Here is a 27,607-nt window from a genome sequence, read left to right as displayed (position 1 = left end):
AACAGAACACCTTCTAATCCTCCACCAATATAATCTCACACCACATATCTCATATAGCACCGCCGTCGAGGCAGATCACAGAATTAAAATAAGTCCAAAGCGAAGAGGTTGCACTTGTGCACAGCTTGGACTAATCTAATTCCGAGCCCAAACTGAAAAGAACTAAAGAAGAACACAAGTTCACAACTTCCACATGGAATTGGCAGCTTCCACTCACCCTCACTCTTTACATGATGAGATTGGGCGGAAAGATGAGCGAGTCTGTTGAGTAGTTAGACACCAACAGCAAACCAGGAGGCTATGTGGAGTTCATAGCCCACGCCCTCTTCATGCAACCGAACATTTCAGTTGAGTCATGGGCCTCATGGCTGCCTCTGCGAAAAGCAAAGAAAAAGTACTTTTCCACCTTTGCACTGCTATCTATGAACAATAATGTTCATATGTACCTATCCTTCACTTCCATCACTTTCTCTAATCTTGTATCAAATTACCCTTTTCCCCACTTTTGTTCTTTTGTCTAAGGACCATGTTTGGGAGTATTTATTTGAGCTGGGATCACAAGCATTTATTGGTAATCTGAAATAAGTGCTTAGTTTAAAAATGAGAACTTATTTTTTAAGTTCAAATTTCTAGTTATTTTTAAGTATTTATATAATAATTATTTATTCAATTTTTTTCTCTCATAATTGTTCCTGTTGAATTTTCAGAATACCAATTATACCTTTTTTATAAAGTCATTTTTATAAAAGTAATTTTATGAAAAGTATTTTTGTGAAAGTAAATTATTTTTATAAAAATATTTTTACATGAAAGTATTTTTATAGAAATATTTTTATAAAAGCACTTTTATGAAAATATTTTTACGAAAATACTTTTATAAAAGTATTTCTATGAAAATACTTTTATTCATTCACAATTGCTTATTTAAATGCTTATTTTTTAAAATAAAGACTTGAGAAAAGTTGAGTTATTGTAATAAGCACTTGTTTTTAAGCGTTGCTTCGCTTTGTAGTTTGTACGGAAGTTTGATGTCCATAGATAAAGAGAGCAGGTGTTTTTAGTCCGATAGAAACTATGATCGTGGCAAGTGGCAACCCGATGGAGAAACGTCCACGTGATTAGATTCTAACTAGTATGGGATTCAAATTCACTTCACCATTAAAAGTCCGTTACAACGACAAAACCATCGCGCGTTTCCGAGATTCGGACGGAGGAAGCCAGTTGGCCAGAGATTTGTTGCACTAACACCTGATATTTATTTATTATAAATTAATATTTAAAATAAGTTAATAGGGGAATTGAGATGCAGTCAAAGGCAAGGACCAAGGAGTTCGGCTCTCCTTGTCTTGTCTTATTATACCTCCGCCTGATCTCTCTCCGATGCTTTGAAGTTGAACCTGTAACACGCAGATTCGTGTTTCGCTCTCACCTGCTTTCCCGTGTTGTTCGTTCACTCCTATAGCTATATGTTCTACAGTGGTTTCATCCACGAAATGACTTCTGCTCCGGTCCGGAGATCCGAAGAAACGGATCAAACCATTCTTGAAGCATGTGTAAATTAAAAGGTGTGTATCTCCAGTCGTTTTCTTCTTTCTTCTTCTATCTCTTCTCTTAATTCCGGCTTCGACCTTCTTCCAAGTAAAGTTGGATGATGATGGTGAATCGAAGATAGAAAAGCTCCCAGGCATCACTAATTCACTTTGCTCATTGATTGATTATTTCGATCATATGAGTTGGCTGAATTTCGAACGCGAATTTTCTTCTGTTCTACGATTTATTATGTGGTTTGTTCTATCAATTCTGCATTCATTTGTGAATCTATATTGGCTGGCCCAGCCTTGCGCTTCTTATTGTTCTTCCTCGATCGTTGTCTTTCACATTTTGTTTCACCTCAAAAATGTTTCGTTTTCAGAATATTATCATGATATATTCCGTTAAAAATTTGTCAAATCTTTTTCATATATACAAGCGGTAGAGTTGTATATGAAGCATGAACTATGAATATTTATTTTATTTGTCTTATAATTAAATATATTATTGTTAATATCTTTGAAACTCTACCATGGCAGAGTGGACGTTCAGCACTTCCAGTTTAAACTTTGAACAACGGGAAATCCGAAATCCTGAGTTAACTAGTCTACAAGTGGAAAGATGTCGTTCGGAACAATCAAGGCGTTCATCGAGATCGACTCAGTTAATTAACGTTGCTGGCATCCAGGTACAGACGAAAACTGATTATTACGAGCCTCCTGCGAAAATTGCTCAGATGCCCCACAGCCACAGTCCCTCTCACATTATTTACTCTTGCCCCTTGAAAACTGCTACATGAATTTTGACTTTATCAATTTGAGATCGAGGAGGACGTATAGACCCAAATTCTGCATCTAATAAATTCCATGTGAATTCATCTAATTGGCCCAGTGACTCTTTAACCAATCACAACTCACGACATAAGGGGGTTCACTTCAACAACCATCAGCCAGAGAAGATTCAGATTTGGACTCGTCCTCAAATCTCTTACCCCAGACCTGCCCCTAGATGCCTAGACTGTTGATTTTGTTTATAATACTGTCGTATGATACGCAACTACAAGTGGCAGCATTTTCGTAGTTTCTACCATGAGGGGAATTTTTAAAACCAGTCTTTCCTCAAAATTGCCGTTACCAACTTACCATCCGATGTGTTGGTTCCGAGAACTCCTCCAACTCCAATGGATCCGGCATTCAACGATAACGAACCAGCCCATTACTCCCAGACAAGGACAGAGCTTTCTTCGGTAAAGGTCCAAGCTCGGTTTCTCAGGTACTGTCAGAGTGGAGCAAAAGTCGAAAGCGAACCAACCGAGACCAACTATGGCGTGCAATTCAGTCAGCATTTCCGGTTCTCCGATCGCCAGCACGACAAAAGACATGCCCAGAGAACATAACAGTCTTCGGCGGTCCCATTCCGGCAAAGACCTGTGCGGCCCATCTGGTCTCCGAAGATCAAAGTCCGACCCTCAGCTACGTTACTCGCTAAACTGCATCCGTGCTGCTTCGCTCGAACCCAAACTAAAGAAAAGCCGTTCCACTGGCATCTTCCCTTTCCAGCTCTCAGGTTCGGTCCGATCGCCTCCTTTTGATCCCGATATGGACAAAAAAATGAGGGTGTTCAACTACTCGGACGACACCCATGAAGGAGAGGAGGAATCGGAGAAGAAGAAGAAGAAGAAGAGGAAGAATAAGAAGAGAGCGAATTGGGTGGAGCGACTTTTAGAGCTTCGAAGTCATTGGAGGAGCCGACAACAGAAAGAACAAGCAACCGGAAATGAAGATGAAGGCAAAGGTAGTTGTGTGGTTGATTACGGCCCTGAAGATGAGGAAGAGGGAACCATTTTCGATCAAGAATCCTTTTCGAGGTTGTTAGTTCGAGTTCCATTGTCTGATGCGAAACTCCTCTCGCAATTGGCTTTCCTGTGCAACATAGCCTATGTGATTCCTGAGATCAAGGTACTCCCACTTTTTTCGCTTAATTTTGAAGGAAAAAAAATAATGAGAAAAAAATCACTAAATACGGAAAAAAAACGGAAAAGTACGGATACATCCGATGCAGAATTCCAGCCCCTTATTATTAGCCCTTTTCCCCTATAAACCACATCCTGTTCGTGAATTTAACATCAATTCACGGTCAACATGAATTCTAATCTGGGCTGATTGGTCATTCTCCCTTTGAACGTTCTCTCCCAAAAAAAACTTCCCCTGCTTTTAAAAAAAAGGAGGGAATGCTCCCTTGAACGGTGGATAAAAGAGTTCAAAGGGAAAGAAAATCCTAAACTCCTCATTGGGCCAATGGATAAAAAGGGAGAAGTTCAAAGGGAGGGAAAGCCCCCAGCTCCCTTGAACGGTGGATAAAAAAAACTTGGCATGATATCATTGGGCCAGTAGTGGAGGATCATCTCTTCACCGGCCAGTAGAGAGGGAGAGGATTGGGAGCCGCGAAAGTGATGATCAATCAGCCTTTCTCGTTCTATAACTTCTAAATGACCGGCCTGCTTCTGCTACCATGTCAGGTATCGCCTTGGGTCTGTCCAATTCCAAAGTGAAGTACTGAACTCATGACCCTCTTGTCTTGAGTGACCATCGATTCATCTCCCCCTGGCCATGTCGTCTCCTAAAGTCCTAGACTCCTGATTCCTATAGACTTGTCTTTTGGTCTGAAACTTGACATCATAGAACGGGAAGTGGAATGTGGAAATCTGAACAAGTGGGGTCCGTTTGGGTTTCAACCTGTTGCCACGTGAATGATTTTTGGGTCGTGTAGACTTTTCTCTAAAATGGAGTCCGTAGTTAGAATACCAACCAAACGATCCAAAATCCAGGTTTGCAACATTATTAATCGCCGTTTCGTTTGGAGTTTGACCACTGAACAGTATTAGATGGAACTTCTTAGACCACTAGCTCAACCCATGACTTGAAAGGGGTAAAGCGTAAGCTGGATGCAGCTCATTCACAGCTTAAAGACTTAAGAAGCATTAAGCAATTGTGTCCAGTTTGCCCAAATGACTAGGATAAAAAACTAAATCCCGTACAACGCTCTTTCTCCATCTAAAGAAATCCATGTGTCCAGTTTGCCCAAGTGTCCATTAATTCATGGTTTTGTTTCGTAAACTTCATTCATTCATTCATGAAACCTTGTAAGTTGTATCTTAGTTAAGTAGATGGTGCTTCAGTATAAGAGGCGATTTGCGGAGAAGTAACTATAACATATTTGATTTCATTTTGAATACTTAGGCCGAAGACTTGAACAAATACTACGATCTACACTTCGTAACGTCTTCCTTGGAGAAGAAAGAAGAAGCCGCTGCTGTCAAGGCAAAGTTTGATGCTGACTCCACTCGCGTACCTCTAGCTCCCTCTATTAAAGCCAGTTCAAGGAAAGCACTGGATTTTGAGCAGAAGTGTCCAATCCGTCCTTCTGTAGCTTATCAGATTGCCTCTTCAGCGGCATCATACGTACACTCCCGCACCAGGGGACTGTTATCCCTTGGCTGTGGTTCCAACAACGAGGATCTGGATTTCAAGACAGAATCACATAACCAGGGTGACCAGCCACGACCACGAAAGGACGAAGGGTGCTCCTCTTCTCGGGCTTACAAGTCCGAAATGGCAGCTTATGTTGCAGCATCAACAATGACGGCTGTTGTAGCCGCCGAAGAGGCAGCAAAGCAAGAAGCAGCAAAGGACCTTCGGTCACTTCACTCTTCTCCATGCGAGTGGTTCGTTTGCGATGATCCAAGCACTTGTACTCGTTGCTTCATCATTCAGGTATAGATCTGCGCACTTGTAAACCATGGTTAGAGTCGTTAGACTCGTTACTCAAATCTACAAGAGGGAATGACATCCTAGTGGATCGTGAATGGGTGCATGGCAGGGATCAGATTCATTGGCATCTTGGCAAGCAAACCTCTTCTTTGAACCTACCAAATTCGAGGTATAATTAGCTTATCCTTCTGGTATCTAAATTCAATAATATATGGGATGAAAAAGGCATGGTAATATTCATACAGTCTGTGCATTAAAATATAATATTATGGCGAAGAGCCAATCTTAAAGTTGAAGAGAAAACAAAATTATCAAACAGTACTTGTCTATATTGTAGGAAACAGAGGTGTTGGTCCACAGAGGTATCTATGAAGCTGCCAAGGGGATTTATGAACAATTTACGCCAGAGATTCTAAGTCATTTGACAAAACATGGAGATGGAGCTAAACTTCGATTCACGGGACATTCTCTTGGGGTATGCTGTTGGCTAGGGGAGTAATCAAGCCTCCCAGTCTACTACCCGTTGTTACCTTTGGATCACCGTTCATATTCTGCGGAGGACATCGTATCCTCGAAGAACTGAATTTGGATGAGAGCCACGTTCGTTCTGTAATGATGCATAGGGATATCGTTCCAAGAGCCTTCTCCTGCAACTATCCCAACCACGTCGTGCAAGTCCTCAAGCGCCTCAATGGTGCCTTCCGATCTCACCCTTGCCTCAATAACAATGTAAGTTTCCTTTTGGTCACTTGTTTAATTTATCTCAACGATCCTGGAGTTTTAGTAAGATGCTACTAGTACTAGTTGAGATATGCCAAGATTGGCTATGGCCATCAGGCATGAATTCATCAACTTAAACGACTCGTCTTTCTTTTGGTTTATACACCACATCTTTAACCACAACATCCACAATGCTCACCGGTCACCACCATTTACACTTCGCATGCACATATTAATTTGTAAGGTGTTTGAGGATATTGTGGTTATAGTAGTGTTTTCTAACTGTCGTTGACCGTAACGGTCGGATCATTCAATCCGAAAACCGTCCAAGCAACCCGTTGACTCAGAAACAGGTGGTAAAAGCAGTTCAGCTCCCGGTCGGTTTTTTTAAACATTGGGTTATTGGGTTATAATGGTGGGGCTGGTGTGATTTATCAATATTTTCTGGCCATTGCTTAAGCATCCGTTGGAGTCAACATGACATTGTTTTTGTTGTATCTATATCTATCCTCTGTGCATCACGTGGGTGGCTAGGTTTCAATGAGAAGGATCATCAAAAGATGTTTAATTAATTCTGATGGGTTTAATATAACTCTTTTTCCTATACCTGAACATGCAGAAACTGTTATATGGGCCAATGGGTCGATTGTACATTCTTCAACCAGATGAGAAGTCATCTCCTCCTCACCCCTTGCTCCCTCCTGGGACTGCTCTATATGTCTTGAACGAGACTCTATGTGGATCCCGAGTGATGATAGCAAGTGCTCTTAGGGCCTTCCTCAATTCTCCTCACCCACTGGAGACTTTAAGTGACCCCAAGGCCTATGGATCCGAAGGTACAATACTGAGAGACCACGAGTCAATCAACTACTCAAAAGCTGTAAATGGTGTTTTACGACAACAAACAAAGGTGGTTGTTCAAAGACCAAGAACGTTGAGACTACACCATATTTGCCCTCTTCTGACAACCCCATCTCCACACTCGTGGAGAAACCAGGATAACTTGGAGAAATCCAGATTGATTGTTGAAGAAGTTGCCTCAGGATAACTTTGAAGACCTTTTTGTGCACTGCGCTGTCTACAAAAAAAAGGCCATTAATAGAATATATTATTGGGGCATTACTGCATTAGGAGGTGGCCGTTCCATATCTTATGTAAATGCATGTCAAGCTCTCTTTACATCTTAATGTCTGTGTCCTACAAAATGATCCATGATATATGGCAATGTTAATAAATGTCAATATTTCTGAGAGAACTGATTAAACTAGACCGAGAGCCTAGTAGCCAGTAATGGATGGAATAAGGGTGGGAGAACTACTTCTGCTATACTAATTAAATTAATAATCCCATATAGCAAGCTGAAATTAAAACATGCAATGTTACTATATCCATTGGCATAGGCATTAGTAGCTATGGACGTAGTTGGCTTGCTGGAGATAGGTGCAGAATGAAGAAATGTTAGTTTAATTTGCAGAACTTTCACATTTCACAATTATGGGATATATCGTTCTCTCCGCCTCTGGTGAACTTTAAATTTCCCCTCAAGCCTCCAAGTTCCAACCAATTAGAAACCATCTTCACGTCAAAGTCACCCTTACCTGTAGCATCAATCAAAAGAGCATATCGCTAATTAAGTCGCTACTATTTAAATCTCTTATATTAACTTAATTATACTGACTAGTTGTACAAGATGAGAAAGAGATGAGCACAGTGGAAGACAAGAAAATAAATGGAGAGAAAAAATAATGTCTTCACTTTTTTCCATGGTCGTCTGGGCGCGAAGCAAAAGCCATGGCAAGAATCTTCAGATAAAGGTGTTATCATTTTTTTCCTTTTTTTGGGGCAAAGAACAGGTGGATCCATCTTTTTCATGCTTTGATGCATAATTTCCTTCATTTTTCTTATTTTGGGCCAAATAACAGATAAAAATATTAATATAAATATTAGAGACAAAAAAGAATAACAAACTAATGCAAAACATTTGGCCAAAAATCAACATGATACCTTTTAGCCATCTGATTTATTGGGTCTCTCTAAAGTTTGACAAATTAGCTTCCAACTATCCAAAAATAATACATACATAAATTACTATAGTTGCAATCATCCAAACAGATAGGGTTTCCACTCGCATAGTCACATAGTCTTCCAAATGGCTACCATCAAATGGTGGATCCTGACCCTTAGTGAAGTACTAATCAATTGCTTAGTCTCGACTCTCGAGCTAAAATGGAAGGTTTTTAAGTTGGAAGTTCTTGCAATATTACTAGCTCAATTTCAAGTTGAAAAAGTAGATAATAATAATAATATTATTATTATTATTAATATTAATAAAGCTCATTAGGTGCATCACAATGCTAAAACTTGGTCCATGATTGCCCTAACCATGCATGCTATATGGAGGATTCTAACTCATCGTTTACACTTGTCTAAGTGACTTGATTAAGAAGCTGAACCCTCTATTTTTCCCAAACCAATTTTGAACCTGCGGATGATATCTCTTTATGGGGTGAGCATTGTTGCCCCTTCTTCCTTTTTCCTTTTTGGTTGTTACCATTATATTTTTGAGCATTTAAATGAATGAATCGAACGGTTAGCTACCTGCCAACACCCTTATTTAAAAAAACAAAAAACAACAACAACAACAACAACAACTACTTCATCGCATGCCAAAACAAAAGCTAAAATGAAGAAGAAAAAGAAAACAAAGATGAAAAAGAACAAGAGGAAGAGAATGAAGTCATGTTTGGTTCAATTCTCATTCTTTCTCATTCTTACCCAATATGAAATTCTAAAATGAAAAAGAATTGGTAAAAATAGGCAGAATGAAAAAATATTGCTATTAACCAAATACTTTTTTCCTAAAAAGAAATTTTTGTCATCCTGACAAATGTCCTACGCTGCTTTTCATTCTTCAAAAAAAAAATCATGCTGGTATTCACAAAATGCAAGCCTAGGTCTCCAATAGTCAACGTTTACCACTTGGCATAGATGTTTTGTAAAAGTATTTTCGCAAAAGTACTTTTATAGTACTTTCCTAAAATGCTTTTGTAAAAGTACTTCCTTAAAAGTGCTTCCATAAAAGTGTTTTCGTAAAAGTACTTCCATAAAAGTGCTTTTGTAAAAATACTTTTGTAAGTCCTTTTACTAAAGTGCTTTCATAAAAGTGATTTTATAAAAGTACTTCTATAAAAGTGCTTTTATAAAAATACTTTCATAAAAGTGCTTTCGTAAAAATGCTTTTATAAAAGTGCTTCCATAAAAGTAATTTTATAAAAGTGCTTTCATAAAAGCATTTCTATAAAAGTACTTTCGTAAAAGTGCTTTTGAAAAGTACTTCCATAAAAGTGCTTTTATATAAATACTTTTGTTACTTGAAAAAAAAACACCCTTATTTCGTAAAATATACTTTTGAAAAGTATATAAATATTTTTGAGCATTTAAATGAATGAATCGAACCATTAGCTACCTGCTAACACCCTTATTTCAAAAAAAAAAAAAAAACAACAACAACAACAACTACTACTTCATCGCATGCCAAAACAAAAGCTAAAAGGAAGAAGAAAAAGAAAACAAAGATGAAAAAGAACAAGAAGAAGAGAATGAGGCCATGTTTGGTTCAATTCTCATTCTTACCCAAGATGAAATTCTAAAATAGAAAAGAATTGATAAAAATAGGCAAATGAAAAAATATTGCTATGAACCAAATACTTTTTTACTAAAATGAATTTTTGTCATCCTGACAAATGTCCTATGTTGCTTTTCATTCTTCAAAAAAAAAAAGATCATTCTGGTATTCACAAAATGCAAGCCTAGGTCTCCAATAGTCAACGTTTACCACTTGGCATAGATGTTTTGTAAAAGTATTTTCGCAAAAGTACTTTTATAGTACTTTCTTGAAAATGCTTTTGTAAAAGTACTTCCTTAAAAGTGCTTTCATAAAAGTGCTTCCATAAAAGTGTTTTCGTAAAAGTACTTCCATAAAAGTGCTTTTGTAAAAATACCTTTGTAAGTCCTTTTACTAAAGTGCTTTCATAAAAGTGCTTTTATAAGCACTTTCCTAAAAGTGATTTAGAAAAATACTTCCATAAAAGTGCTTTTATAAAAATACTTTCATAAAAGTGCTTTTATAAAAGTGCTTTCATAAAAGTGCTTTTATAAAAGTGCTTTCATAAAAGTAATTTTATAAAAGTGCTTTCATAAAAGCGCTTCTATAAAAGTACTTTCATAAAAGTGCTTTTGAAAAGTACTTCCATAAAAGTACTTTTATATAAATACTTTTGTTACTTGAAAAAAAATGTTTTCACAAAAGTACTTTCATAAAAGTGATTTCATGTAAAAGTACTTTCATAAAAGTGATTTCATGTAAAAGTACTTTCACAAAAGTGCTTTCGTAAAACTAGGTTCATAAAAGTGCTTTCATGTAAAAGTACTTTTATAAAAGTGTTTTTGTAAAAGTGTTTTTGCAAAAGTAAACATTTATGACAACAATTTTGTAGGCAGAGTTTCCTCAAAGAATGACAAAAATTTCTTTGTGCTATGAAGCTGATTTTTCATTCTAAAAAGAATGTGGCCCTTGGCAAGAATTTTGTAACCAAACACTCTAATGTTATTCATTCTTGCCTAGATTGAGCAAGAATTAAGAGAATGAGGCTCAAAATAGAACCAAACATGGCTTGAATTTCTTCGAGAAAAAAATGAAAAATAGATTAGGCAAAAGGGGTGAAGTCATCTATATATTTTTGGTCAAAGCATGAAAATAGTATATAAGAAGAAGTTTATTGTTTTTGGAAAACCTTTGTAGAATATTGTTGTTTTCATGAATTGAAATGTAATCAGTTTCTCTTCTTAGGGAGAAAGTTTCAATAAAGCCTTAAAGATCTACAAACATAAGCTTCATACTCCCCACATCTCTTTCTCTTGATGGGAAAATTCGGTCCACTATGCTACAAGAACAGTGTTAGTAGGGGATAAATCCAATAAAATATCATATATAGCAAGTTGTAACGGATCAGAAAAGATGGGGATAAGAAAAAAGAACATGGATCGATATAGTAATAAATGATTTAAGCATTATAGTAATTTAAAGATGGATATAGCATTAATAAAATGGAATATCAAAATAGGAATTATGTAATCTACCCCATATAATTAGGATAAGACTCGAAAGATGATGTTGATCATGATATAGCCAATTAAGTTATCCACCAAAAATATGTTCTCGAGGTATGGTAGTAGTGTCCTATGGGCAGGATTCTTTGTGGGTAGGAGATACGAGTTCATTTTTATAATCAACTATTATTTGATATATATCTTTCCAATTTTAATTTTTGCTATAATAAGAGGGAAAAGGGAAGCATTAAACAAGCCTTTGGGTAGTTCAGCTGCAAAAAGCCTCACATGATTGGTGGAGCCATTGGCCATCACTAATCTCTATCCTAAATTATCAAGGTAGTCAGTTATCATTACCTTATTTGTTAAACTAGTAAAAGTATATGTTGTTGCACATGACAATATCAAATGATGATGATGATGATAATAGTCATCAACTAACAAACCTCATTGGTTGAACCATTAACCTATTTAACCATGAAAATAGACTATGATTAAGACATTAATTTTTTTTTTTTTTGTATTTTAGCCATTTCTATCTTTACTAACAATAATTCATTTTTTTCAAACATATTTTTGTTTAATATGAAGAATATACAATATTAATGTGTATTCAGAATTTTCTATAAAACTTATAAAAAAATTCTATATTTTTATTTTTTATTATTTAATTTATGATATAATAAAAATTACTTGTTTATCAAGAGGAAATGCAATTCTAATATATTGTTTAAATATTGGTTTTTAATATTATGGTCAAATCAATTATATATATATATATATATATATATAAACTTCTTATATGATGAATCCAACATATTGATCAGATTCAAATTTGAATCAATATTTATGAGATCCAATCAGATCTTTGGATCGAATTGAATTTGAATATACCCTGATTCAAATCTGATATGATTTGTTTGCATCCCTACCAAATCACTTGCCTACAATAACCTAGCTCATTGAATCATTGAATCATTGAACCATTTGACATGGTTAGTAGGGTCATGTGTTAAACATTATTGCTATTTATTTTTTATCTTAATTTTTATCCCATTTTTATCATTAATGAAAATAATTCTCATTAATCACATTTTTTTATCTAATAAATATATAATATTATAGAATGTACCCAAAATATCTACAAATTTTTATATTTTCTAGAATTTTATGTATTTTATTACTTAATAACAACATCATGTGTTGATCCATTTGACATGAATAGTTGAACCACTAACCCACCACCGCTTGGATGGAAAAACCTTTTTTTTTTGTTTATTTTAAATCATGTATTACATTTTCATTATCAATAAATGTAATTCTTATTTTCACATTTATTTTTGCACATGGCAACATCAAATGATGATGATGACAATAATCAATATCCAAAGGACCTTACTGGTTGAACCGTTGACCTATCTAACCAGGAAAATGGACTATGATTAAGACATAAATTCATTTTTACATTGCATTTTAGCCATTTCTATCTTTTCTAACAATAATTCTCATTTTTTAAAACATATTTTTGTTTAATATGAAGAATATATATTATAAATGTATGTTCACTTTTTTATAAAATTTACAAAAAATTATATATTTTATTTTTTATTATTTAATTTATGAGATAATAAAAAATACTTATTTACCAAGAGAAAATGCAATTCCAATATATTGTTTGAACATTGGTTTTTAATATTGTAGTCAAATCAATTATTTATATTTAAAATATATTATTTATTATTTATTTATAAATATGTTATTTATATTGCATTTTTATAAACTTTTTATATGATGAAAATAAATAAAAAATACTAATATTTTTTGTTTTTTTTTATTTCAATTGTTATATTTTTCTTTTTCTTTTAATAATTTATTACCTTTTTAAAAAAATTATATCTAATCATATCATATTCGAATATCTAACATCTTGATCGGATTCAGATTTGAATCAATAATATGTATGCATGTATTTAATGTTTGTTACTTAGTTATGACATTATAGATTGACCCATTTGACCCAGAATGTTAGATCATTGGCCTACTTACCATATGGATATGGAAATGGTTTCATTTTTAAACTAGTTTTAATTTTGCATTTTATTTATACCATTGATAAAATAATTATTATTTATCATACTTATTTTTGTTTATATTATTAGTATATAATATTATAGATGCGCCCAAAATTGTTTTATTTTTGTACTATTCTATTTTAAAAATTTTATTTTTAATTATACATCATAGGTTAACCACCCTATAGATAGGAAGATGGTTTAATTTATCATCGATTTTAAGTTGTATATTTGATGTCCATCATTAATAAAATTATGCCCATTTTATCATAATTATTTTTTAATATGAAATATATAATAATAATAATAATAATAATAATAATAATAATAATAATAATAATAATAATAATAATAATAATAATAATAACTACAACAATAGAAACACGTCCAAATTTTACAAAATTTATTTTTTTCTATATTTTTTATATTTCCAAATTTGTACTATTTATTTATCACATCATGAAATTATTCATTTGATCCCAATGGTTGAAGTACTTACCCACAACCTAGATGGAAAATATAAGTTCATTTCTAGATTTATTTTAAAAATATAAAATTACATTCTATTAATAATTATTGTGTATGGATTTATTAGTGAAATTTAATGATGATAAACAAAAGTATAAATATTAGACTCAATGAGAGAAAATGTGATTTATTTAATGACTTGAATGTGAGACTTAAAGAGATGTAATTGAATGTAATTAATGATATTTTTTTAATTACATTTTCTGCTATTTCAATGAAAATGAAATAAATCCAAAAGGAAGGGTATTTTAATAAAAAAAATTCCAAAAGCCAATGACTCCTCATTCACACTTATAAGTAGAATAGATATGAAACAAAAAAGTAATACAGTAGTTATCATTGTAGGGGTGTCGTTGGGTTTGCCCATCCACTCTTCTTGCATTCAAAATGTTAGAAGCTGTTTTTCTAAGTTGAATAATTTTGCCATGGCATTCTTTGATGACAGTTATTGAATTCAATTGGTTGTTGTTTGAAGAAATTGTTTTGTTGCTTCCAATATATACTAGTGGTGACTCGTGTGATACATGGGCTGCTGTTTGAAAATGTTTGAAAATGCATATTTAAAGGATAAATGAAATAATAGAAATTTATTAAAATTTTTATATGTTTCTAGTTCATTACATATAAAATAGTAGAAGAAATCATTTTTCTTTCCTTTTTAGTTATAGAGCATCAAACTTATTGCTTTTTTTTTATTTGACAAGGATCAAGCTTATTCCCTTTATATAGCTTATATATTATGAGTGTATATAAATCAATTGCTTAGCAATAGAACCAACACTCTGGATCTGCTACCCACTAAGTGTTCCCACATAACACCACCACTGTGTATTGGGAACATCTTCCCATGAATGACAGGAGATATTCTTAATGCACAGTTGTAATGTGGGTAGAAGGTCCAAGCCCGAGAACCAACTAATGGTGGTTCAATTGATAGGTTCTCCAAATTGTTGTAGTGGAGACTTGGGATCAAACCCCACTGCTCTTGGGGTTAGGGGGTTAAGGCCTTTAGGGTAGGGTTGTTCATGAGAAAGGCTAAACCGACCAAACAGGTCCAACTCAAACCGATATGATTGGTTTTTAAAGTATATCATTTCAGTTTCAGTTTATAAGCATACATAACTCGATTGGTCGGTTCAGTTGCAGTTTATGTACTTGTAAACCAAAAACAAACCACACCAAACCGACTAAAAGTTAAAAAAAGGCAAAATATTCAATTTCCAATGTTCAAAATTCTCAATTTTCGAGAAAAGAAGTCATTATTCATTCAAAAGCTATCTTTCACTCATTTTGAGATTGAGCATTAATAACCTAACAGAAAAGACTAGGAAACTCTAAGTCTAACTTTCTAAGAAATAAAATAGTACAGTCTATACTCTGAAAAGTTATTCAAACTGTATTTGTGAATATTGAGTCTCAAGTTTTTTAAGTCGGTTGGATTTAAACTGACCAAACCAACAAACCGACTGTTCAGATAACAAGTCGATTTTTATACTCATTCGGTCAATTTCAGTTGGCTAAAACTTCAACTCGAGCAGTTCAATTCGGTTGAAAAAGACATATGTAACCAAACCGAACCGACCCATGTACAACCCTAGTTTGGGGGATGAGCTACCCCGTTGTTTAGCCCTATAAATATAAAAAAAAAAATGTGTTTAGCATAAAATTAATAACCGAGTTAAAAAACAAGTTGAAAATTGAATTAGTGGAAGATAACCAAAGGCTAGGGGTGGTAAATGGGTGGATTGGGTTGGGTTGGGTTGGGCAAGGATTGATTACCAACCCACCCATCTTGATCCACCATGACCCATCATCAATGCTTGGTAAAGGGTCACAACCCACCCTAACCCTGACTCACTTGACCTATTCATATTGACCCTTACCTACCCTCACCCATACTACCCACCTATCCTCACCTATAAATACAAAAGCGGGGTCGGTCAACCCGTATACCCAAAAACAACACTGACTTGAAAATGATCTCTATCATGGATACCATGTGGTAGAAATGGGTCGGATTGACCCGTATACCCGGAAACAACATTTTGAGAGAATGATCTCTGCCAAGGATGGCATGCAGTAGAAATGGGTCGGGCCGACCAATATACCTGAAGATGCAAAAAATATGCAGAAAAATACCAAAAGAACTTTGCAGAATATGCAAAAAAGGCAGTAATATTGCAGAAATTTCAGAAAAAAAAAATAAAGTAGATACCAGAAAATTGCATAAAAATGCAGAAAATACCAAAAATTACAAAACTTTTGTAGAAAAATTCAGAAAAAAACGCAGAAAGTACCAGAAAATTGCAGAAATGCATGAAAACACCAGGAAGTGTAGAAATTAACCAGAAAAATTGCAGAAATTTCAGAAAAAAAAAAGATAATAGAAAATTGCAAAAATTATGTAGACAAATCATAAATACCAGAAAATTTCAGAAAATACCAGCAAATGCAGAAAAAATACCAAAATTTGCAGAAAATGCAGGAAAAATAGCAAAAAAAATGCAAAAAGTATGTAGAAAAATAGCAAAAAACACCACAAAATAGCAATAATTTGCAAAAAAAATGCAGAAAATATAAGAAAATTGCAGAAAATACCACAAACTAGCAGGAAAATTGTAGAAGATGCAGAAAATACCAGGAAATTACAAAAATTGCAAAAAAAATGCAGAAATGCAGAAGAATACCAAAATTTTCAGAAAATGCAGAAAAATACCAAAAATAACAGAAAATACCATAAAATAGGAGAAAATACCAAAAATTTGCAGAAATGCAGAAATATAGCAGAGAATACCAGAAAATTGCAAACATTATGCAGACAAATAGCACAAAATTGCAGACAATAGCAAAAAAATAGCAGAAATTGCAGAAAATACCAGAAAATTACAGAAATTGCAGGAAATGCAGAAAATACTAGAAAATAACAGAAATTGCAGAAAATACCAGAAATTTGCAGAAATGTAGAAAATACCAGAAATAATCGAAAATTAAAAAAAATATACCAAAAATGCAGACAAAAGCTACAACCCCCCTACATTTGAAAAACCTCTTTTTCACTAGTAGAACTTGAGACTTCTGACATTTTCAACAAAACCTACAAAAAACATGCAAACATACAATTTAGGTGTATGACAGAGAAAAAAAAGTACATATTTCATATTGTAAGTGTATGAGAAACGGGACCCTAGCCATCCTTCTCAGTTTGATCCTTCTCTGTTTGATTCAGATAGGAATAGGAATGGGTATTAGAATCAGCAAGAATAAGATTTCATTTGCAAGGGAGGGGCAGCCGGGCAGGGAATGGGCATTCCCTCAAATGGGGTAATGCCATTCCAGCAGGAATAGGAATGAGATTCTGATTCTGCCCAACCAAACAATTAGAACTGAAATAGCCCATTCCAATTCTGATTCCAGACCCCTATTCCTGCAAACCAAACAGGGCCTGAATTTTCAACCAAATACTTCTTTTGGTGGGTGATGGCTATCCTAAGGCTTTGAATTGTTTTCATCCTATTCCTACAAGCCTTAATCATTCTGTAAGGCTTTGAGCTGTTTTCATCCTAGAGTTAATGGGAACTCAATGGTTGTAGGAGATCTAAGTGGTACTGCTTGAAAGTGCTTGAAGAAAAGCTAAAAAAATCTAGTTAAACACCATGAGATGGTTATGATTTTACTTATTGTCGATCTATTTTTAATATGCACACTTCTAGAACCCTTGAAGCTAATAAAGACATCAAATCATTCAATTGAATAGAACCCGAGAAATTGAATTGAAGGGCCTTCTTACAAAGCAACCTTGTTTACTTCATTTTACATTCACCCAACAATGATAAAAGCATTCAAAGACAAGCTAATATTGTTTCATGGTTTAACTTATCAAGTAGAGGGCCTTTTTCAAGTTGCACCTAAACCGACTCTGTTACATCTGCTTTGCAGAGCCTCTATCACTAAATTACCATCATACATGTTTCAATTAATGGTGTTCAAGGAATTGTTTTCAAATACTGATTTGATTAACCTGTGCACCTTGCATCTAATAGCATCTAAAAGTGTAGGCTTACCCTTTGCTTACCTTAGAAAACATGTCAATTAATTAAATATTATTTTAGTTTTCAAACTTAATATAGTTTTGTCGGGTCTCCTCCCAAAGAACATAATATACCTTAGAAAACTTAATATAGTTTTCAAACATGCCTCAAACTCAATAGGTCGAGTCCGGATCTCCTCCCAAAGAAGTCTGTATCCACACATCTCATGTATGGAGGATATCCTAATGGGTCAGGTCTGATTCAATTCTAGGTAGATCTGAACCTCACTGATAGGTAAATGTGCAGAATCAGTTATGAACCAGACCCAATAGATTGGATCTGTAATTAGGACTCTCAGGTCTGACCCAGATACAATTGACAATCATACTTTTTAACCAACTGTAATTTGACAATAAACCTACTTATTTGATAAATTAACATCTTTGGAGATCATAGTATGGCAATATTACAAATATATCAAGAAAAAAATAGGTATTAGACAAGACCCTATATCCACTTATATGAGTATAGTACATGAAAGAAATCCATGTGGCAATACAAAAGAAGTCCTTGTATTTGCTGCATAAAAGCCTAGCTCAAGGAATTAGTCCTCATCATTCTTTTATAAGACATCTAATAATAATGTAAAATGTGTTCATCATCATCAGTGCCTTATCCCAATTATATAGGGTCAGTTATATGAATCCTACTTTGCCAATTTCTTCTATTAAAGAATCATATCCACTGTTAATGTATTATTAGTGCTTAACCCATTTCAAATCAAAATAAGTTATATCATCATACTTTAAAGCTTAATGGGGAATGGAGAATGAACTCTTAATGCATATATAAGAATGAGATGACACAATAAAGGGAGTAAATCATAGGTTGTCAACCTGATATAAAATGGAGCCTAGCTCTTCTACTTTGCATATTTTTATTCAGTATTGCTCATAAAAGACAATTCAAATAATCCATGGCTTTCTTGTAATTAGATCTTGATTTCGTTGAAGTATTGAAAACAGATAAGATCTAATGGAGATAAGCTTTTCTGTATCTTTTTGAGCAGGACCATGGAATTAAAACAGAGGCTTAAAATTAAAACATGCATGGGTTTCATGCATATCTTAACTACACATAATATTATCAAATCAGGAAATAGCTTTGACTTTTCAAAAACACCACACTCTTCCATTTATAATAAATTTTTGATAGGTGGTTGTACAATTCATGCAACTTCCAATCTCAACATTGCAACTTCTGAGGTCGTTGGTACTGGGTTAGAAATCTGAAATAAGATTTTTAAGTTTGAATTTCTTGATCTATAATACATCCTTATTCCATACACAAGATATAAGAAAAATATAGCATCCAAAGATTTCTTTTACCAGAAGCTTTGTAGATAGCACTTTAATTCAAATTAAGAGATTACAGCGAAAAGCAAAATCTCATAAACCAAGTGGGAAAAAATATGAATCAATATATCCTCTAAATTAAAGGAGACTACAAAAAAAATGATTCCATGTGGAAACTAGAAACCATTCAATAAGAAACAGCTATTTGAGAGAGTTGAGAACTCTGATGTACCTATCCAAAGCTCTGATGTACACACGACTTGAGAACTCTGAGAAACAACAGCGATGAAAACAGTGAGTTGAGAGAGTTGAGAGAGTTGAGAGAACTGCAAAACTAGCAGAGAATTGAGAGACAATCATGCTTCAATGGCGGAGAGGACAAACTTGCTCCAATGGCGGAAACAAAGAGTTGAGAGAACTGCGAAAAAATTTCTACGGCGAGTGGCTTGAAACCCTAACCCTCTCTCGACCCTCTCCTTGTACGACAGTTCGACTCTTGCAGCAGCTTCTCTGTCGACCCTCTCCCCTTACCCTCTCTCAACCCTCTCCTTGTTCGACAGTTCGACTTTTGCAGTAGCTTCTCTATCGACCCTCTCCCCTTACACTCTCTCGACCCTCTCCTTGACCCAAGTGACCCTAACCTTTTTTGACCCAATGGGTACCCTCAACCCACCCACCCTGACCCTCTTTTCCTTGACCTATATAACCCACTGCTGAAATGGGTGGGTTTTGAAGCAGGAGGGTCAAAAGGGTTAGGGTCAAGATTGCCACCCCTACCAAAAGTTTGCATTAAGTGCCTTATTACTATATTTTATTATTTGAACCAAAACAATCCATGAAACAAATCTACACTAAATTTGAGAGAGAGAGAGAGAGAAGTTCTATAACCCATGGAAAGGAGCAATGGTTTCTTAAGAGTTTAAAGAAGAAAATTGGTTCACCCCATGTATTGGGTGAACACATTTGGGTTTTGACATTAGTTTAGGTCCAAATTAGGGTTCATCTTTGTGTTAGCCCTTAACCTAACCCTACTACAAGAAAAATTGTCTAAGTCAGCGGTCCAAGAACCACCGGTTTAGACCTTTAGACCGCTGCCTTAGATCTAAGGCGGCGGTCTCTGGTCTGCCAGCTAAGTGGATGCCGCCTTTGGTTGCTGGTTTAAAGCGGTCCAAACACCTCTAAGGCGGCGGTATGTAAGAACCGCCGGCTTAGCATTGTCAAAAGTTTGGACTGTCAGTTTAGATGTTTCTGACCGCCACCTTAAGTCGTGCCAGACATTTTAGAGGGCGGTGTAGATCAGATTTTGCCAACTATTGCCCAATCCTTTTACCTGGCAATCTGACCGCCGCCTTAGTTCATGTTTATGGCTATGTTGGTGGTCATTAAGACCACCGACTTAGATTTTTTTCTTTTAATGTTCTTATTCTAGATTTTTATTTGTACCTTTTGTACCCACACTTTTATTGATTTATCGGTTTAATACCTACTTTATGCAAATCCTAGCCATGAAAACTTAAATGTATATAAAAATGCAATTTGCAACAATATATATTAATTAGACGATTAATTATTATAATATCCAAAACAAATTGTTAAAATACAATATCCAAATGTTCAAATACAAAAAATTTTAAAAAAATCGATTTCTCAAATAATGTAGTGTATCTTCGAATGCAAATCCACTTAGCACAATGGCTGAATACTGCAAATCGTAACACTAAACTTTAGTACTTAGCACTAAAGATAAGCTAAATAAAAGCTCCCTGATGGATACAACCATAGTAAATAAAAGGTAAACCGAATGCAATAGTTATATGAACATCCCATCCTACCACCATGGCTTGAAAAACAAACAAGTCTTCTTTCATAAACAAGTGGAGCTCTCAAACTTGTTTACACACGTCAAGGCCATTTGAAAGCATCATATCCCAACCCGCCATCCAATTCCTCTCCAAAGGAACTCCTATCTTCTAAATGTTGAGCCCTTGTGAATCACTTCTCTCAACTAGGTTCCCCTTTCCCTTCAAAAGACAAAACTACCTATGAAAGCCCTTGGCTTAGTCATGTTTTGAATCAGAATAAGTGTGCATGTTGCATCATTGTTGCCTTTGAGTGATAAAGAATCTATATTATACGAGCATTCCTACAAACACATGCACATGCCATTAGAATCACACATACATTTCATGTAATGAAGTCCAATAAAAAAATTAAGAGGAAGTATCAAATAATGCCTGCCTATAAATTTAAAGCAACAAGATGATAATATGGAGGCACTCAAACCAAAAGTTGTGGCCATACATGCTCATTTTTCAATTGAACAAGCTAACCCTTTTATTGTAAAAGATTGTTAGGCAGCCTAGTGGGACCAAAGGAGAATATAATTGAAGTTGTGATATCTTTTTCTTTTATTTTTTTCTTTTTTTGAAATAATTGAACTTTAACTTCATGGGTATTGATATGAAAAGATACATCAGAGTTTTTGAGTCACCTTCAACTACTAAACCTGACCTCCCCTAGCGCCATGTGCACAGTACTAGGAAGGGTCTTGGGAAGGGTATACTGCATGTGGTTTAACCTTTGGCATTTTCTTTCTTCTTCACCAAGTGACCACAATAGCCCCTCAAGTTGTGTGCACAACCTATTGCTAATATGTGTGTGTGTGTGTGTGTGTATGTGTTAGCCATTTATTTGTTTATTTGGTTTTCAAAATCTTTTGTATTAAGTAAATGCCACCATGTTGGTGAACTTCGTAAAATAAACTTCCAGCTTAAGATCTGTGTTTTAAAGGGAAAAACAATGGCATCTTGTCAATATTCTTGGCGAAATACAAAACAAGGAAGTTTTAATGTTTTTCAACTTATAGAATGAGTACGGATTTAAACACAAGAGGAATGAGCAGACCTTCAATTTCCTCATCAAGTGGGGCATCCTTGTTGAACTCAAATCATTCCCATCCAACACCCATGCTCATTGTAGCATTCTTCTCAGCTACAGAGCATACATGCAAATGATAATCCTATTTATAGAAGGTAGAACTTGTCTTAATAAGAAATATGGCTAGCACCAGCAAATGATAATCCTTCAAAATTTCATGCAAAGTATAATTGAGCTAGTTTTTTCTTCGATGAGCCAAAACTTTAAGGCTCGGTTTGGAAAGAGCACATATACAAATATGTACAATACAAATATATACAAAATACAAGGTTTTACACTTTGCATATATGTATTTGTACTCCTTCCAAACTAAGCCTAAGAAACAAATAAATTTTAATCCAGATTACAAAGCTACCTCATAAGTTATATCTCTCTCTAACAAATCTAATCCAATTTAATATCCTAAGACAAAAAAAAAAATCCAGCAGAAAAATTTTCAATATCTTGGTGTGGGTACATTCTTTTAGATAAAATAGATTGTGAATTATCAATTAAGTTCAAGTCTCTAAATCAAATAAAAAATCCAACCTAAACTTACCCTATAAATAGTGGGTCCAATTCCCAAACAAAAGTCAAGATCTTCAAGCACCCAAGTGCCCTCATAATGTAACCTTTAATCAATTTGAGTGGCAAGAAATGCCAAAATCATCAAAGGATATATTCAAAACAATATAAAAATGATTATAACCCATATCGAAGCTGAAAAACTATTGATTGCAATGGGTTGCAAATATATCTCATGGGTTTATGGATAAGTCAAACATATCGCTTCAAACTACCAAAAGTCATTTGGAAAACCTCTACAATACCATTAAAATCAGCATATCTATAGCCTCTAAGAATAATAAAGCACCTGACTTAGAAATCATAGCTAACATCTCACCTCAAAGCCACTCTTTGCAACTTGATATTGGATTTTACAACTTACTACCGAGAGAGTTGACACTCTAAAGACCTATAACTTCATGATGGAAGAGACTGACCATAGGAAGCAACAACAAATAAGATAGACACGTCAAAAAGTATCTAATATGGGGGTCTAGGTTGTTGATCAAGAAGTGTTTCAAATTTGATCATTGTTGAAAATTTTGGATTGGAATCTATTGATAAACATCCATTAAACATTTCTAAATTCATAAGTAAATGAATGCTAGAATGCAAGCCACTTAGAAGTAGAAGCTACCAAAGAAGAAATCTATTATCTCAATCTTCTTAAATCAGACTGTCCCAGATGATATTAAATAAGGATGTCCACTTCCATTAGATTGCAAAAAACTTCTCAAAGTTCTCAAAAAATTCCCAAAATAATAACAGTACTAACTAATTTCATTTAGATTAAACACAAAAAAAAGATAATTATCATGTGATTAACAAAATTGAATCAGGGTTAAATAGGGTGCAAGTCATTGCCATTGATTACCATTAAAACTAGGTTAAGCAGAGGCTAAATTGACAAAACTGAATCAGGGTTCAACAGGATGCAATTCATTGTCATTGATTATCATTAAAACAAGGTTAAGCAGATGGTAGACCAAAAAATAACAATACAAAATAAAATAAGATAAAAATGAGAAGAATGTAGAAAATGAAATGGGGAATCCAAACTTGGATTAGCAATATGAGTACATTACTCATACTGGCTAAAATGGTTGTTGTGATTACTGTCAGTAGCTCCCTAGAGGCCAACAAAGAATCCATAGGTAATGGAGATATGCAAGAGGTCTTTAAACAACAATAGAACGAAGGTGAGATGATTTTCATCGGTTCAATGAATCCTACAACAAAAGACAAAAGATAAAAATATAATGAAAACAAACATAGCATATGGAATTGAAAGTGCTCAAATATAATGTAGGAAAAAAATGAGAGATGAAAGTTACCTCTTAAAAAACAACAAAATTGCAGTTTCAAATAGATATCACGCATTCTATTGGTCAATGGAACCCCCAAAATCCAAGACCCTAACCCTAAAATCATTTGAACAATATTGTTGAACGCGGGAGGCAAGCGAATGCAGGAGTACGTCTTGAGAGTATTTGGCTTTTATCATCTCATATGAAAGTTGACGGGCGAGTTATTTAGACCGTCTCAAGTCTGCTTCAATGAAAAACCGCTGCGGAGTTTCTATTTTAATTTCCCAAGCGGCGGTTGCTAGGAGAACGCCACCTTAATTATCTCTACCGCCAGTTCTAAACCGCCGCCAGTTCTATTTTAAGACATTTATGAAAGAGAGAAAGTAAATATAGATTTTATGAAATACAATGAAGACGCATGAGAGTTTTAATGTTGATGACTTATTATATTTTTAATGATTTCATTTAAAAAAATGCACATGTGTGAAAATAGAGAGGATGATGAAGCACATGTGAGCTTTGTGGTGAGAGAACCCCACACCTCCCCTCTTTTCTCTTTATATTCTCTCTCTCTTTCTCTCTCTCTATATATACTAGTATTTGTATATGTGCATTTCACATGACAAATTTTGTGATAATGATAGTATATAATGTATTTCCAATTTTTTTGCAAATATTTTATATTTCTACATCTATAAAAACTATTTTATTTATCACATGTTTATTAATATAATGATATGTCCAAATAAAATTCTTTCAAAGGTAACGAGAAATAATAAAATTCTTATTTTTCTTATTTATTATGGTTCATTAATAAAATTAATTATTTTTATTAGTTACCTTTGTTAGAATGTTATTTGAATTCACATTACATTTGCAAGAATTAACTTCTATATAATAAATCCAACTTTAGCTCCTTCAGCTTTTGAAAACCTTATAATGAACTATTATAAAAAGTATCACTTACTCCTATAGCTATCTTGTCACAAAATGATGTGGGCTTTAACAAAAATGAAAAATTAACCCACCATATGGTGGGAATAAATAATAGAAAAACCATCTATTACCTTAATGATAAAAAATTGAACCAATGAAAATAGGTCAAAAATATTAAAAAAACAAGAAAATAGTTTAAAGAATAAATTGTTCATCCATTTGCAAGTTGGAAATCTTTTCATGATGATTAATGCGGCCCAACATTGGCTATTGAGAACATAAGATGTATTTTCAAGCTTTTTTTGTCATTGTTGACACCACCCCACCCCCTAAAATTTGGTAAATGCAATCACCTCCTGTGAATTTTTTGACACAGTTGCAAGTAAATCCTCTGTTAGAATCTTCTACCAAAAGTACAAAAATATCCAAAATACCCATATAGTTACTTTTGAGCAAAATACTTATTTTCCAAATTTTTCTTCATACCAATCACTACCCTAATCCCATCTAATCTCTTTTTCAGAATTGATGTATTTTCCAAATTTGCCTTTCATATCAATTGCTCAAAGGTAAAATTACAACTTTAAACTCTCTTTTTTTGGTTGCTCGTGACATTTATATTGCTTTTTATGTATAAACCAGCATCAATAATAATTGCAAGGTTATTTTGAACATTTTTTATGATGTGCAATCCGGCCACTCCTAGCTAGAAGTGATGAGGCTTCTAGCTGGCGACGAGCAAGAGATACCTGCAAGAAGGACGAAGGGACCCGGGGTTGAACACCCAGCGGGGACTCTCCGATGCTTAAGTTAGAACTCGGTAGCGAGCTGAGAAAGAGAATGAGTACGCAAGAAGATGAGAGCTAGAGAGTGGTGAATATGTGATACCTTTGCCTCTGAGGAGTCGAAGTGCTTATATACTGGTGTCTGACAGGTTCAGTGGGACTAATCCCAAATCCCTGTTGTGGTGATCTGCTATCAGGTGGTACCTCGGAGTGGCTGGCCATTACTGTCAGGGCCGAGAGCAGGCTGGCTACAATGACCGTTGCATGGTACGGTCCCGCCAGCTGAGGGGACAACCTGTAAGCACGACGCTGCCAGGCGGGAGACAGGGGCGCAGCCTTCTGAATTGGCAGGCGTTGCGCCATTAGATGAGGGATGTGGGAGCAGTCTAGCAAGTACGACTTTGTCAAATGAGAAGCTTCCCGTAGAACGCCAAGCCACCCCGTAGCGAGCTACTTTGTAGCAAGCCACCCTATGGCGAGCAACTGGTGGCGTGCCAAGGTGGTTCTTCCTAAGGTGAGTTGTCTTCGAGGCGGCCCACTTGCTTGGGCCTGGAGCGAGCTCGTTGTTCCAATTCGCGAACTGGGATAAACTTAACACGGAGTGCAGCCTGAGACATCGACGTGCTTGAGCTCGCCCCGTGGCGAGCTGACACTTGCTGAGCTGTCACCTGCATTGAGTCATGTCCATGTACCGGTCCGTCTATGCCGAGCTATCGTATATGCTAAGTCACGTACACGTGTCACCTAGTTAGGAGGTCGGACCAAATCACCCTTCATCAATTGCCCCCCACTCCCCGAGCTAGGGGGCTTGCCCTAGCGTGGGGAGTTCATGAAGTGATAGGTGGATTTGACCCGTAATTAAAACTATCTTGTCAAACCACGTGAGGTGTACGCACGGACGTCACGTGATTTATAGATCTCGCGGGTGCCAAAAATGCACTAAACTGCTTTTGATCTTGGAGGATGTGCAGTCGGTTTTACTGTGAGCCATTGGATTGCTTTAATCGAGGCCATTGTTTTTCGGGCACAATGGTTATAAATAGGAGGGCCCCAGGCCTCATGTTTTATACCAACCAACCTTCCTTTCAGCTCTGAGATCGTGCCTTCGCCTTGCTTACTCGAGTTCTCCCCGTTCGCGTCGCTCTTTTCAGCCCATCTTCTTCGGTGAGTCTTTTCTGTCTTATCCAATTATGTTTGGGTATCCGTACGGTGGTGTTCCTTCCCGGGCTGGTAATCAGGGCGAAGTCCCCTCGAGCTTGGGGGGAGCTCGGGGACCTTTCAATGGGTAGTCTCCGAAGGCTTGGGAAGTCTCTGATAACCTGGCTTCCACCTCTCGAAGTTGGGAGCCGGACAGTTTTGGCCCTTCTTCTATGCCGATGGAGAGACTCCCAAGAGACTCCCAAGGGAGCTTACTTACAGCCTTCCGACCGACGATTATCCTTGGGAGCATGATCATGACGAAATCGTGATTTTCGAGGAATAGCTCAAGGCTAGTCTTCGCCTTCCCATGCACCCTTTGATAGTAGAGGTCCTCACTCACTTTAAAGTCACCATAGACCAATTGCACTCGAATTCTGTTCGAAACCTAGTGGGGACCATTTCTTTGTTTTACGAGTACTGTCTTCCTCTTTCTCTCGATACCTTCGCCTCCATCCTGTCAATCAAGAACGCTTCCCCTGGAGCTCCTGCAAATAGGTGCTCTTACTATTTTTCCCCCCGTCCCGGCTTCAAGCTTCTCCATGAGTTGCTCAACAGGGTCTCGACCTGGAAGCGGGGCTATTTTGTAGTTCGTAATCCCAAGGGTGGCCCTTTCCAACCCACTAGAGGGCTGCCATTCAGGATTTGGGCGTTAGCTTGGATCTGAGGACGTGGGAAACACTTCAGTCCTGGGCAGAGATTGGCTTCATCTACATGGACTATTTGGCCAAGGACAAGCTCGTGCAGGCCCTGAGCCCAGGTAGGTTACCTTTAGGTTAGTCCTTCC

General features: G+C 35.6%; 1 protein-coding gene and 1 long non-coding RNA gene across 3 annotated transcripts; one reads left to right on the top strand and one right to left on the bottom strand.

Annotated features, from left to right (window-relative positions):
- Window positions 1-1,278: 1,278 nt before the first annotated feature.
- Window positions 1,279-7,275, top strand: LOC148879648 (alpha/beta-Hydrolases superfamily protein). Its single transcript, XM_088961247.1, is given in 7 exon segments — window positions 1,279-1,565; window positions 2,070-3,488; window positions 4,770-5,303; window positions 5,410-5,469; window positions 5,638-5,773; window positions 5,776-6,029; window positions 6,640-7,275. Coding segments are annotated over 6 exon segments (2,049 nt in total). The 5' UTR covers window positions 1,279-1,565; window positions 2,070-2,852; the 3' UTR covers window positions 7,069-7,275.
- Window positions 7,276-20,632: 13,357 nt separating this feature from the next.
- On the bottom strand, window positions 20,633-24,033 carry LOC148879647 (uncharacterized). Of its 2 annotated transcripts, XR_016104302.1 has the most exons (4): window positions 23,930-24,033; window positions 22,588-23,824; window positions 22,017-22,131; window positions 20,633-21,255 (listed from the first exon to the last, which is right to left on the bottom strand). It is a non-coding gene; the product is annotated as an uncharacterized LOC148879647 (long non-coding RNA). The 2 variants fall into 2 exon arrangements; XR_016104301.1 differs by having other exon boundaries at window positions 22,017-23,824.
- Between the last annotated feature and the right edge of the window lie 3,574 nt (window positions 24,034-27,607).

The sequence above is a fragment of the Nelumbo lutea genome, chromosome 1 (genome assembly GCF_056320005.1).
Source record: "Nelumbo lutea isolate HS-2025 chromosome 1, American lotus-T2T, whole genome shotgun sequence".
In the NCBI taxonomy this organism is placed as follows: domain Eukaryota; kingdom Viridiplantae; phylum Streptophyta; class Magnoliopsida; order Proteales; family Nelumbonaceae; genus Nelumbo; species Nelumbo lutea.
This window is presented reverse-complemented; position numbering and strand designations above follow the sequence as displayed.